This window comes from Cariama cristata, unplaced genomic scaffold (genome assembly GCF_000690535.1).
Source record: "Cariama cristata isolate BGI_N322 unplaced genomic scaffold, ASM69053v1 scaffold26414, whole genome shotgun sequence".
Taxonomy (NCBI): domain Eukaryota; kingdom Metazoa; phylum Chordata; class Aves; order Cariamiformes; family Cariamidae; genus Cariama; species Cariama cristata.
The window spans coordinates 3,776-18,630 of NW_009615058.1; the positions used below are offsets into that span (position 1 = coordinate 3,776).

A 14,855-nucleotide genomic window follows, 5' to 3' on the forward strand; every position below is an offset into this window, starting at 1 on the left:
GAGACAGAATGGCAGTGTTACACTGAGTTTTGGCAACACAAAGTGTCTTTTAAATAGGTCCAAATGCAAAGAATATCTGCAGTTAACTATCCCACTCACATACAGCTATGTCACTAGTTATTACCATAAGCTATGGATACTAAGGACTCAAATTTCAGCCTGCAAGTAACTTTAAGTGCATTGAGAAAGTGAATGGTATGGCTTTTTTAGCTGCTACTAAGCTAAGCTAGCAGTTCAAGTAAGCTTAGGCACAAAGACAGTAATGCAACCTACACAAAACTGTCAATACCAGAAGTTGCTTGCAGCAAGGTTGTTTGAGGGGTTTGGGAAGCATACGCTGTCAGGAGAAGCGTGCTGTTCCTTTATTGTAGTTAAAGGGTACCTCCCTATCTAGGCTGCAGCTATTGGAATATTTTTACTTGGTGTTCAAACAATGCTATCAAATCATTTGAGCTTAAACTGTCATTATTAAATGTCTGATTCACAGAAGATATGCACTATGTTGGATGTCAGATAAACTAGAAAAGCAATGATCAACATCAGCCTGCACTGTATCTGTAGCTAAAGACCTGTGTTTAGGTAAAGGCATTCAGTGCTTTACTCCCATGGCAGAGGCATATGCAGATCCAGTCTCCAATTGCATAGCAATATCTACATCACTTATTAAGGTTTCATTTTGGTGGGTCTTCAGAAGGAGCAAAAGGTATTCAGGATGCGTCCTAGACATGGGACAGAGCACTAGCAGTTTGGAAGGGAAGAGAAGTAAGCTCAACATCAAGCTAGGAGACACTGGCTTTCCAAGCAACAGTGTGTCATGAGGACTTGCTTGTCTTAAACTTACTACAGGAATGAAAATGTACTCAGAGTTATCAGATGATCCCCACATTTTCAGATGAAAAACATGCATCTTACAGTTTATTCCTAATTAACTATATAAATCTGCAAACTTTTTCTCTAGCCAAATGTTCACATCATACTGAATCTTTCCATAGCTCTAGCCATCTTATTCCTTCATTCTGTGGCATCCACCAGTACAACCAATTAAATGAGGAAAAAAAAAAAAAAAAGAAAAGCTATGCTGCAGCAGCAGCTAACATCACTGATCTACTGAGTGATATTTCACCTGAAATAGACTACATTATGGATTCCTTAATTAGGAGAAAAGCCCTGAATAACCAGCAACCTCCCACCTCTTAGCACCTTTATGCTCATTTTAACTTACCTTTACAAGGTCCTTTACAACATCCATTTTGTTGAGCAAGAGACAAACCACTATAAACCTTGCATAGTAACGCAGCTTCTTAACCACTAATTCAGGCCTAAACACAACAACAAAAACACCACAGCCAAATCTGAGATTAAAATAGAACATAGGTAGGCAACAGGGGTAAGGGAGAGGAGGAGTTTAAGACTAGAGCAAGGCTGAATACTCTGCAGATTAAGAGTTCTAACTGAATTCATGTGGAGATCAATAGCTATCTGGCTGCTTAGAGGTTTATTTAAAATTGAGTACAGGGACATAAAACACACATCAAGAAAGCCACAGCCTCCCCCTTCTCCACAGTCTCCTTACACGAGAACAGGCATGGGAGTCAGATATAATTGCTGATTCTGCAAACTTTTTGACAGTTCATGGGCACTATCTGACCCCACTGCATTACATGATAGTCACAGCTGGCTCAGAGTTCACCCACCTGGGAAACTTAGAGATCTGCAAGCCAGCATAGCCCATAATTACTTATCCATTTCTAAAATCTTCTGACAGCATCTAGAAACATGCTTGGTCAATCCTACCTTGTCTGACACAGCTCAAGCACTCAGACTGAAATTGAGAGATTTTTAAGAGAAAGATAATAGGATCAACAGATATCAGAACAGAGCAGGGAAACTTTCATCTTTTTGTGGCACAAAGGTGCATTTAGACATTGGCAAGACTAGAGATGTGCAATTACTTTAAGTCCAGAGATCCTTGAATGCTTGGCAGGAAACTCCCTAACTAACCTTCTGCATTTATCTTTATGATGACTTCAAATCATTTCTTCTTTAACTTTAATGAGGGAACCCAGGTTTACTGGCTAGAATGTAAAATCAGGATCCAGAACAGGTTCTCTACCTATTCTTATTTATATCTGTCTATGTTCTCAGCAGGCAGCACATTTTCTGCACTGCCACAACACAGCCCTGCTTTGAGTGTACCTTTCTCAGTATAGTGTCTTAAAAGGAAGATACGCCTCCTGAAGCTCTTGGACCTTGTCCCAGTTAGTTACAGAGAGCTGTCATACTGCAGTACTAACTGGTGTTCCCCTGAAGAGCCTGATTAGAATCAAACAGGTTCCTCTGCTTCAGCCCAACTGACCTATCTCCCAGCCACAGCATACTAGGTCCCAGCACTGATACTGCTCAGGACTCAAAATAACAAAACTTTGGGGCTAATAGCTTTCTAGCCAGGACCAAGTAATAGAATATTCCTCCATTCAAACAGCAAAGCTGTTATTTATACTGGGGTTTTTAATCATGGCAGGAGGATTAAAAGAAATTTCCTTGAACACTGATTTTATCCCAGTTATACTCCTACAGTTTGTAGTTATCTGCTGCTTTCATACACCATTCTAGTCTTGAAAAAACAAGGGCATTCATTCAGACATACCTGTCTTCTTTGTTGACTTGGGAGTAGTATGACCTCTGCCTAATTGCTGAATAGAAGGAGAAAGCTTCATTGAGATAGCTGGTTTCCGAAGTGCGCAAGCTGCAGACGAAGAATCAGATTAGCTCACTGCTTCAGATGGAAATCCATGCCAAACCCTCCCTTACTGCCCCCTCAACCATCTTGGGCATCAATGGCAAAACTCCCTCCTCAAGTATCATTGTATGAAAGCCAGACTCTCATTCTTTGTGCCTGCTGGGAAGACAGATTTCAGAGCTTGGATTCCATTTCAGACAACAATCAAATCTACCCATCTTGTACCCATATGTACAGGTGACAGGTTAACTGAAAAGTTTAAAGGAACATTAAGCTCCCAAACTTGTAAAACATGCTTTTGCGCAAGAGTCAAATGCAGCACACATGGAAGACTTACAGATGCTTTTGAGGTAGGAGCTAAGTCCCTAGGCAGTATCAATTGACTAGGAATGTGGTTATCGGGCTCACAGGTGCCTTTCTCTGTAGCACCCCCACGCAGTCCCAAGGGCCTTCTCATTCAGAAACAGGCATCATGACTCAACTGATACATTGACTTCTCCTGACTGAGCATCCAGTTGTTTGGCATGGAGCTGCCACTAACACTGCATTCCCCTACTAAATCCTTTTCTGTGCTTACTTACTAATAATGGTAATAGAGCTGCCCAATCTTGGAAGCAATTTCCCCAATTTGCCACCGCTTCAACCCATACCGATTGTCCAATACTTGTCTATTTCGCAAGAGAGAAAAGAAAGATTAAAAGGCATTCCAGAATTTCTCAGAACATCACACCAGACAAGACAAAGAGTCATTGTAGGGCCAAACTGAGCTTTCATTACTGGTGTGGCATTCCCAGTAGCAGTCCCTCACAGAGTCAACAACACTGCATATGCACACCAGAACAAGGACCATTTATCTTGCATAAACCTGCGAGAGCTAGACATAAGTATGTTGCACAAAATACACACAACAAAAGGTCACAACTTCCCAGGAGAACACAGACTACGCAGCCAACATAACGTGTGAAAGATCAGAGCCCACGCTGCAGCAAGACGCTTCACACCATTCCAGATGGGTTCTGGGTTCTGCACTGCAGAACCCATCATCCCAGCTTCTCCTTGGTAATATATTAAAGCAACATGCATTCAAGTAGAGCAAAAGGTTTTGTTAAAAAGTCAAACTGAAAATTCTGCAACATTTTAATTAATTAGACTGTGGGCACTACAGGAAGTGACTATTCTCTCCCTTCATGCTTGAATAACACAGTGAAATCTCAGTCTTAACTGGGGGTCCTAGGCATATGAGAGATTAAAGTTGCACTTAAATCCACAGAACACGTCTGCCTACAACATTCCCTCACCGATGTTGCTGTTGAAACTTCCAGAGTTTGGTGTAAACGTCAAACGTTCGCCCAAAATAGGATTGCCACTGCTTCTGCCCATACTGAGGTAAATCCCTGCAACAGACAAGTGACAAATGCAGAGTTAGGGAGTAGATTCTGGTCAGCCCAGTGTGGCAGCAGCAAATTTGTGTCAATGTCAGAATAGCTTTGTTCAGAATTGACCTGAAATGCTTTATAACTCTGCCTGCACCCAGAACTACAAGAACTATGATTTCTGTAGTTTCTCAAAACCTGTTGTTACTGGAATCTGCAAGGAAATCCTGTTTAGCTTGTAGGAAGTACACATATCAAGATCTGACTATAATATCCCTAAAAACAGGCCACAAGCCAGACAGCAGATTAATTTAGCATATATACAAGAAAAGGCCGCATATACATATATATGAGAAAGCAGCATGTATTGGGAGGAGCAAGAAATTCTTCAGTGCTGTCTCCTAATTATTGCTTCCTAGTTACAGACAAATTTTCTAGTCACTTTTCAAATGCGAAAGGATTGAAGTTACCAGTGTTAATAAAGGTCCCACACATTTTGCAAATCTTCCAAGTGATTGCCTACATTTAATCACTGTGTGGGGACACAGAGAGCCAATGTCTCAAACTCCCTGAGCCCTGCAGGTTCCACACAAAAAGGGGCAATGCTATAACATCAAATTAAAGGTGTGCAGCCTAACCCAAAGTTTTTGAAGTAAAACTTTTCCTACTAAGACAATAATGCAGCCTTCAAATGCAATAACTGTAATTCAATCACTTATTCAAAGAACAGCAGAGTTATTTTAGTTATTCTAGTGTCTATTGCCAGTCAATATCCCCAATCCTTAATGTCCTACCCGAGAGCGCTTGTCCAGCTGCAGACTGACAGTCCCCCTGCAAAAGGCTGACTTTCCCTCTCCAAAAGATTCAACAAGATGGGTCCTGTCCAACAGCTTCCAGCAGTTGCACAGGTAAACATTCACTTTTAAGTCAGTTATGAAACACACAGTATATGTACAGTGTATTTATATGGTATTTGTTACAAACATATGGCATACTGTACACATGATCCTATTTTCTCCAGATGTGCCTGGGATTCTGGAATGGCTACTCCAACATGTAGGATAGCAGCAGATGGAGGCAGTGCTCTCCATGAGCGAGTTAACATGAGTCAAGTGATTGGATATGTGCAAAAACATTGGTATTTATGGACAAATACAGTCTAAAGGAATCCATGCCTTCTAACCCACGTAAACATGCTTTTATCAAGGTTCCTCAATATTAACAGGTTCTCAACAGCATCAGAACAGGCCTACAAATAATCACCCCAAATAGGAAATGACCATGTAGCTAAATGCATTTTTCAACAGGTGATTGAAAACATCTTACCATGTTGCTAAAAGAGAAGTAATTTTATGGTTATATGCACAGAAAGCTATATTAGACACTTAAAATATCACAGTAAAAAAAAACCAAACCAACCTACCCAAGAGCAAGCAGAATAATCTAATGAAAATTAGTTCATTTAGACTGATAATATTTCTTGCTACTCATTAAGGAGATAGTCTTTTTTTTAATGGATGAGGCTGTTCACTGTGTTTCAGAAACAGACCCTATAACATCATACATAAATCAGCTGTCTAAATGTCACCAGGTCAAGCAAGCATACGGATGGTCACAGCTAACGTTCACTGGCTCAGGTTACATCATCACCACAACAATTGTCACCTTCTAACTCATACTTAGTGATATGTCAGAATCTGAGACCTTCTGGGTTTTTCATATCAGCCTCCAGTGCTATAAGGTGAGGTCGTCAATCCAGTTCATTTCTGCTTTCATACCTCCACTCGATTTCCATGCTGTGATATATTTCCCTCCACCTCCACTCCACAACTATGATGTAGTCGTAAGGATTTTAGGTTTAAAGGTTTGTGTTCTCAGTCCTAACAGAAGGCTGTCACCTGGGAGCTACTTGAATCTTGGAACAAATGCAACAGAGAAGACCAAAAACCCTCAGTCTCACTGAGCACGTTGACTACAAATCTATACTGAAGCTGATTCAAAGGAGGTATACAACTCTACAAGTGGAAGAGGAACAGCTTTTTCAAGATGGCATAATCTTTCATTTGATTCATGAATGATTTCTTCAGGGACTGCTCTCCCAAATCACTGTGCCAGTTAACATACCATTGAACACCTTAGTCTTCAGCAGACAGGCACAGAAAAGCAGCATATTCCACTTCCAAGCCTGGGAGGTCCAGACTGAGGGAAACACCACCTTCTGGAAACCATGCTGTGTCCTCTGGAGGAGTAAGACAGGGAAAGCAGTACACTACGATTTCCAGAGCAGCGTACTGGCGCATTTCTGCTAACTGTAATTGCTTTAACAGCACCCTAGGTGGAAAAGCAAATTAATATTCCTTTGCTCATCAGCCAACTGTACTTCCCACACAGCTTGAAGGGAGCTAGCTTAGTTACTACATGTAAAATGAATCTGTTATCAGCTATGACTCTTACCAGCCTGGAAAGCCATTCCGGTACTTGCTGCTGCTATTCTATGAAGACGCCAAGGAATCTCGGTAGGATTTTACCAAAAAAAATAATAATAAAAAAAAAATCCCCTCAAACTTGCAATTGGCTGCTCAACATCTTGGAACATACTTCGGTGTAGTGAGGGGTAAACAGGAGTATAAACACGTGCTTCCGGACGCCAACATCTTCATCCAAATATAGCTGGACACAATCATATGCAAATTTAAAGCATTTACTGCAACAAATGGTTCACCACTTTCTATTGTTGTAATAGATATAAACATTTTAGCTAAATAAAAGAAGTTAAGAAACTGTCCAAATACATGCCTCAGATATATTGCAGGTTTTGATATAGCAAGAGGTAGTGTTAAATTTAATTAGCACATCCACAAGTTTCAATGTTAAAAAAAAAAAGTGAATACCAATACAAAACAACAGTAAAATTGATAATCTAAAAAAAAAAAAAAAAAAAAGAGAAACCAAAGTTCCCTGGCAGTAACTTAAAAAATGATGGAATTAGCAAGTTGACTCAAAGAACCCTACCAGTAGTAAACTGGGCTTTCTAGGCCAACTCACTTAGGACATTTGAGCAAAGGTCTAACAAGGAAACAAGAAAACATACCCATCTTCTCTCAAACACTGAGAAGTAGGTACGTGCACAAATTAAGAAATAAGCAGGTAACTATTTGCTAGTCATGCTTATGCATATATCCCTCATCAGTAAGCTAATGTGCTCTTTATACCTCACCTGTCATCTTCCCTTGCACACTCTCTCGATTCCGTACCTTCCTCTGTACAAGCCTAAGCACTCTTATAAAACCTAGTTCAACTTGCTGTGCTGCATTAGTTTTGAATATATGAAAATTAGTGGCGTTTTAAAAAGCCTCCATTAGCGCAGCGTACACGTGTTTGGCCGTTGTTGTCCACAGTCACTGCTGGGTGTCCACATGCATATTTCTCAAGCAGCATGCTCGCCTAATTGCAGCTGGCATAGCTGCACAATACCATGCGATTCCTCAGCTCCCCAGGGAACAGGAAAGATCTCCATGGAAACAGACAGTAGCACTTGTTCTTTTGATAGTATTCTGACATGGCTGTAATAAAACTTCATTTATGACAATACATTACTGTGGTTTCACCATAGACTTTTGCAGACAAGAGCTGCCATTGCTGCCATTCATTTACTGTTTTGTGTTCTGAACACCATGCACACTGCTCTCACCTATCAAGAAATTTTGCTGTGAGAAAACCGATGCATAAGCAAAAGAGGACATTTAATGTAGTTTTTTTAATAAAACCAGAGGATCTGCATTATTCGGTGAGACATAGCCCAAAAGAATACTAAAGACTCGGTTGATTGCAGAGTGGATTATTAATACAGCTCCTCCCACTGAAGGAGACATGGAATATATGATCCAGAAGCAATTACATGCCCAACTTGAGAGCAAGGGACCTATGTTATAGCAAGACATTTTGCTACTTCCAGATCTACAGGAGGATACTAGAGCAACATGGAGAGAAAAAGGCCACAGCCTCCATGTCCTCCAGGGTGTGCCTGGCTGAGGGTGCTGGGTACAAAACAGGCAGCGGCAGCGGTACTCACTCATGCTGCCACTGATGACAATCAGCTCTACAAAAGGGAGGAAGTGGCAGCAAGAAGGAATCCAGATGCAGAGGAGGGAATGGAGGTGCTTTGATTTAGGACAGTTCCACTTAGACAAGGAAGACAGTTACACACTTCATTATGATAGCCTCCAACAACAAGTAGAAACTGTTTCTGATTTCTTGGCGTTTAAAACATTTCAAAGTGGACACGAAGACACAAACTCAGATGTTGTAAAATGATGGGCTTCTCACACTGGGCACAGAAGACTGGTTCCCTTGCCACAGTAGTGTGGCTGGTGGATAAACTCCACAGGCATTCCAGAGTTTTATCCAATCCTTGCTGTACAGTCTCAACAAAGACCAGCACTACTTATGTGCTCATGATTAATTTTCTGTCAGTAGTTCACTTCAGTCATGCTGTTGGCAGAAGCCAGATAATACTGGCTGAAAACCAACTAAAGGTGCTAAGGTTTGTTTGGTCAGCACCACGTGGAACTTGTCACACAGCGACAACTTCCAGAGATGTAAAGGTGCTGAAAAAGTCCTAGATACTCAGCAGTACACTTGAAAAAGGAAGTTTACAATAACTGTAAGTTTAACATTCAGAGCTTTAAATACATTCACAGTTTTGACAGGTGATAAAAAAAGACAATTTCCTTTTATGTTCATAAGCTTGTAGTAATTACAGGCTCCTATTCCCAGAACCTAAGCAGCAGCAGGCTAATGGCATTGTGGCGTAGCTTCCCCATCACCTCCAATAACCCACAAAGACAGTAAGCACGCCAGTAGCACTCACAGTAACCTGCCTCACTGATGTGGTTGGTGTGAGAAACCAGTCCCTTCCCACTACCAGACAGGGTATAGCCTGCAGCATTACCTGAAGCTAACAGGGTCCTGTTGTTGATAAATCAGCAGCAGCAGCATGGAACACAACTAAGAGGTTCAACTTCCATCTTACTAGAAGTCTACAAAATAAATGGTTAAACACTATCACCTCTTTCCATAAAAGGATAGCAGTTGTGATTCTTGCAGCCTGCACAATGAGGAACAAGACCTTATAATCTGGGGAACTATGATACATGTGGAAAGTCTTTTCATTTCTTTAAGTTTCAAGCTTCTCCGTGATACTGAACTCATTTAAGCACTTTTTAACACTAAAAAGAAAATAATAACCAGTGACAAGCACCATGAAAAACTGCTTTGTAACACGCTCCCTCTTTCCAGTCTTTTTTGAAGGAAAAAGCAAGTGGGAGTGGGGAAAGGAGAGAAGAGAGCAATTGGAACATACTTCATTAACAGTTGTTTCTAAATATAGCTCAAGGTGTTCAAAAAGGGAGTACAGACACTAGAAAGACAACCTCCCCTCTAAGCTATTCTAGCAGGCATGGCCACAAAAGTATCGTATCACGGGTAGTGCAAGCATGAAGTATACTTTGGAGCAGCAATCTTGGCAGATCATCGTATGTTTTCCTCAAATGCTGTATTTGGCATCTGTATTGGGAAGAGAGGAAGGAAATGCTACTGAAACAAAGACGTGGCAGGCTGAGCCCTTGCATTTTTGGCAGCAGCAACAGCTAAGCAGCTGCCAACATAGCTATAGGCTCAGTTCCCTGTAGCTGAAGTGCCCAGAGGAGGTTTCAGGAAGGAAATCATTGCTCTCCTCTCCCTCCCCCATCACTTCTTTTCCATGAAACATGGTAGGGACAAGAGAATGGCATAAAACACAGCAGCAAAGGCTATCATCATCTTCAAAACAGAAGGCAGCAGGCATGCATCAAATGCATTTATTATGCTAGAGGGAAAAGCAAGCAACTGGACTAAGAATTGGGATACTTGCCAGGTCATTTCCAGGTGAACTACCCAGAAGAGAACAAGCACCAGCAGAAGAGATACCTGAAAATTATAATGCTGCTTTACCTAGTCACTGTGCCCACAGGAATCACAGGGCTTATAGGTGAAAAGGTGGTCAAGTTCAGTACAAGACGCAACTATCTTAATTGTGTTAAGCCACAGTAAGGAGAGAGGCAGGCTCCCGTTCTGGTATGTTCTTATTTTCACACAGCATAGCCAGCTGCTGAAGCCCATCTCTCTATTTTTATTGCCCAAATTTCAGTATTTTCCATTTTTTTTTCTTCTAGCTGGATAAGAAGGTTTCTTTTTGCCAAAGTACCATGGATATGCACAGAAACTACATCTCCCATCTGGAAATCTGATACTAACTCCCTCCATGCCCAAAGAAAAAGACAGAATGGCTGCAGGTACTCTGCCATCTCTGTCGTGAACTTGAACATCGTGCATCTTGACATGAACTGTATTAATTTGTAGTCTTCAGTGACTCAGGTCAAAATTTCAAGCAAGCTGTAACAGAATGTAATGGCATATATGGTCCTGGAAATCCTGCCCTCAAGATCTCAGTTCTTTTGCTTTAGACTGTTTCACGGGGTGTCAAATGCAATCACCAAGAACTCCTTGTCTCTACTGCCCATTTACCATACAGATTTTGGAGCACAAACTGTTTGTTTTGGATTTGGTAACCAACTTCTAAAGCACATGAAAGGATTATCAATAGTGAGGGGTGAAGGAATTAAAAACATCTTTGCTAACCATCTGTGTTTGAATAACAGCAAGCTATATGGGCCCAAACATACAGTATTACTCAGAGACCAGTAAGAGGCTGAACTGCCAATAAGATATGAGCTAAAAACCATGTTGCTTAAGAGACTCTACAGCAAAGCTTAGAGATAAACCAGCTCTTGAATACAGAATCTTTACCTCAGCATATATTGACATAAACAGGATGCCTATATCACTGTACAAACATGAACTATTTTCCTTGAACTCCCCTCTTATTCCCCTTCTTATTGGTGCTGACAAAATAGCTAGACTTTCTAGATGTTATTGCAGATGTTTTGTAGATAAACGCAGATTTTACCTTTCTCCACAGTTCAGATTAAGCATTTGTTTCACCAGACACATAGAGGCTATGGTTTGGATGTTTCTGTTTATCATTTCCTAAATTTCTTCCCCCAAAATATTCCTTCCCCCTCTTTCCTCCCATCTAGGCCAATCCTTCTCATCCCTTTTTTTTTTTTTTTTTGGTACAGACACTGTGGGGTTTTGGACTTGTATCAGTGACATGTAGTCCTTAATTCTGTACTTCATACACACATTTCAGTACGAATTGTATCAATTTCATGGAATTTCCAACTTCTAGTTTACTGTTAACAGACATGACCAAGACATTCAGCTCACCTTTCTCACATTTCCTTCCCTACTGTCTGAGAAGAAATGCATGAATGTCTACTCCTACAGATATTCTTACGTACATGGTCCAAAACTACCAATACATAGGTGCACATTGTTCTCGCCTAAACAAACTTACTGGGTTTGAGTTCAAAATGTTCACTGTACAACTGGCTTCAGCATCACTCACACACTAAAGTGTATGTTCCAATGCTTTTCTGAAAGAATACTGTCAAAAATGCACTAACCTTAAGCCATTGAATAGCTGTTTAGATTTATCCAGTAAGTAGCAAAAGTCTGTCACTGTTTTCCTCTCTGCTTGAGGAATATCATCTTCAGCTCCTCCTGATGACATGATTTCTTTTAGGGCAAACTCAGTCCTATGAAGAAGAAAATAGCCATATTACTCAAAAATTGAGGGCTACTATGAACTCATTGAGATGCATATACAGTTCCATGGAGATGGTAACAAAGAGCGTGCAATTCTCCCACAGGTTACTCTTCTCAAGACTCATTAAAAATAACAGCTGAGAATCAAAGCAGGGGACTAATTATTGCACAATGCACCAGTTAACAGAGCAAAATTAAAGTGGCACAAGAGTCATAAAATAAAATAACTCTGACAACTGTCTTCACAAACACAAAGCTGCCAACAAAAGGACTGTAACACAAACAGTACTTGGGTTTCATACTTGGACAAAGAAATCCTCTAAATTTGCCTTTCTGCAGAGGTGTTTATCCTGGAGCTGTACTTAGAGAGACTAGCCTCAGTTCTGTCTAGATTTCATTTTCTTCTGTAACTGCTTAAAACTGTAGCTTACTAGTTCCTGTTGCTAAAACATCGCAAATTTAGATAGAATGCTAAAAAATATCCTGCTTCCTTTCTATTTCCTCATGACTGTTTAATTTCATGGCTTGCACTGCCCACAATTATACCTGCAGATCTATTTTTACTGTTCATATGAGCAAAATGTCGTGTTGTACAGTAATGACCTGAACAAAAAACTAAGATATAATGTAGATAATCCTAGTATTAAGTAAGGGACTATGAAAGCCTATAAAGGCAGAGTAGCTTTTAAAATCTTACTTGAAACATACATAGATATAAAATGATCCTTTTGATCATCCAAAGGTGAGCTAGAGATTTCTCAGCAGCAGCAACAAAACATACTCCTCTGAAAATGGCTGCCAGGTCTTTAGCTCGTCTGTGCTCTCTAAGGATTTTAGTGAAAGATAAACACAGCTCTACCTAGGCAAATGCAGAGCTTTCACTTTCAGCAACTTCTCTACCCATTCTGGTAAGCACTTCTGTTAAGCAACAAGTTTCCATTTGTGCAGAAACTGTTTGGATGCTATTTGCACAAATAATTACCTAGAAGTCCAAATTCAAGCCAAGAAATGGCAAAGCGAACTCCTTACAGTCACTGGAAAGTGCCCAGAAACATCTTTCATCAATTGTCATGAAAAACCCTCACAATAACTAGACTTTGGAAATGCTTCCCTGAAGAAACACCAAATGCATGAAGAAATTGGCAGTTCCCCCCTAGCTTTTGGGGATAAGTTAGTGACCATATCCTGCCAACGAAACAGTTTCATGATTTCTCAGTTTTGACAAGATGCAGCACACATTCACTTGTCTTTTACACCCCCCCGTGACAGTGCACTAGAGCACTAGTGCAAGGACATGGGGTGCACTGCACAAACTGCTTGTTGAAGAGTTCCAGAAATAGGTAGGAAGTATCTATGTATTGTCAGGTAATTGTAATATGGGTGCCAGACAGTGTAAGAGAGTTCAAAATATACCAACCAGCTGTCAAAAGCTGTTGGCATGAGCCTAGCAAGCAGGACATGAATATTCTGAAGTACCGTCCTGTGTTTGAAACCTCCAAACGTTTACATTCACACAGCAAGAAACAAACAACAGGGAGTACTTAAAGCAGCAACATATGAAATCAAAGTGAACAGTGACAGCTAAAAAACAGATGTCAGAAGTAGCCAGGAGGTGATTCAGGGATTTCAGGAAGAGGGACAATACCCCAGGTCCTGTGTGCTCTGCTCCAAGGGTGACCTAAGTCCTGCGGCGAGGCCCTTGGATTCTGCAGCTCTCCACTGTGGTAGACCAGGCACTCTAGAGCAGCTTCAGATACATTTTCAAAAATTGAGGAGCTTGCTTAAGTTACAAAGTATGTTTCATACAGTCTGTATATCATTCCTTCAATTTCACAATAAAGTCAATTTTATTTTATGCTACCCTTAAGTTATACTATTCAGCTATGCCAACCGCTGCTAACATTGGCCAACTGAACCTGTGTTAGCCCTGACGCAGGCAAATAAAACCAACTGCAGTTCTCATGTTAAGGGAGTCCACTAGATCCACTGTGAAGAGGGCCATTTATGCAATCAATAAAAGATTTGCTAGAAAATCTACTGCCTGCTGATCTGAAAGGTATCAGAAGGCATGAAAAATACTTGTTGCAGAGAAAGGAGAAAAAACAACCTCTTTCAGGTTATAGGCAATTCAGTATTTTGAAAGCCTACTCCAAGCCCAGTCAGTTCCTCAATATTTAGCACAATACTAGTTCTTGGAAAGTTAGAAGAACTGAGAGAAAAGAGGAAAAAAAAAGAAGAGGGGAGAGGGGGATAAAAAAAGAGGGTTTTAAAAAAAAAAATAAAGAGAGAGATTACCAAACTTAATAGGGCTGATAGGGCTGTCGGCACATGGGTTTGGACCTATTACCAAAGCAGAAGGCAAAAGCACCTTTTCTGCTCATGGAAAGAAACTGCCGAAAGCAGAGGAAACAACCTGTCTTCTTATCAGAGACACCTGATGGAGGAACCTAGGAAACAAACCACATTTAAGCACATTCTGACATTGCACAGAGATCTGAAAAATTAGAATACTCCAGAGACACTCCACTAGGACATTCAGTTTTTCCTTTATTCGCAGGTTCAGAAATGAAAAACTGACTGTTGCAATCAAGCCCCACAGATGGTATTCAGGCAAGCAGTAGCCTGAGTTTAGGCTAAAATGTGGTAATACATAGCCAGGGTGAGGAGTAAGAGGCAGAGACTGACATGAAGAAGCATACAAAAGCAGTACGCTTACTAGAACAGTCAGGGATTTACTTTTTGAAAGAGAGGAAATGAAGTGAAGTCTCGGTCACTCAAACCTATCTCCAGAAAAGAATCCCTACTGGTAAAACAGACTGCTCTACACAGAAGACATGAAACTACAATACCTGCAAAATTACTTCACTCTACAACTGAGTAAGCTGAAATCTTAAAAAACACATACACCAACATGTGTATACACACATCAAGTCTTTAGGTTGTATCGCTTTAGAGATCAAAATATCAATAAATGCCTCATCAAGTTCCACTTGAAAGTGAAGGTGCCACAAGCACAAAAAGCAGAGACCTCCCCG

General features: G+C 40.6%; 1 protein-coding gene across 1 annotated transcript in view; it reads right to left on the reverse strand.

Annotated features, from left to right (window-relative positions):
* Positions 1–11,806, reverse strand: part of LOC104161305 (protein SCAI) — a gene marked incomplete at its 3' end in the record, with an annotated part of 15,178 nt that extends 3,372 nt beyond the window's left edge. Inside the window, exons 1-5 of the mRNA XM_009699679.1 lie at positions 11,679–11,806; positions 4,039–4,134; positions 3,322–3,408; positions 2,648–2,746; positions 1,223–1,319 (exon numbers count right to left, since the gene is read on the reverse strand). Of these exons, the coding sequence (XP_009697981.1) occupies positions 1,223–1,319; positions 2,648–2,746; positions 3,322–3,408; positions 4,039–4,134; positions 11,679–11,785 (486 nt within the window). The remainder of the gene's footprint in view (positions 1–1,222; positions 1,320–2,647; positions 2,747–3,321; positions 3,409–4,038; positions 4,135–11,678) is intronic.
* Between the last annotated feature and the right edge of the window lie 3,049 nt (positions 11,807–14,855).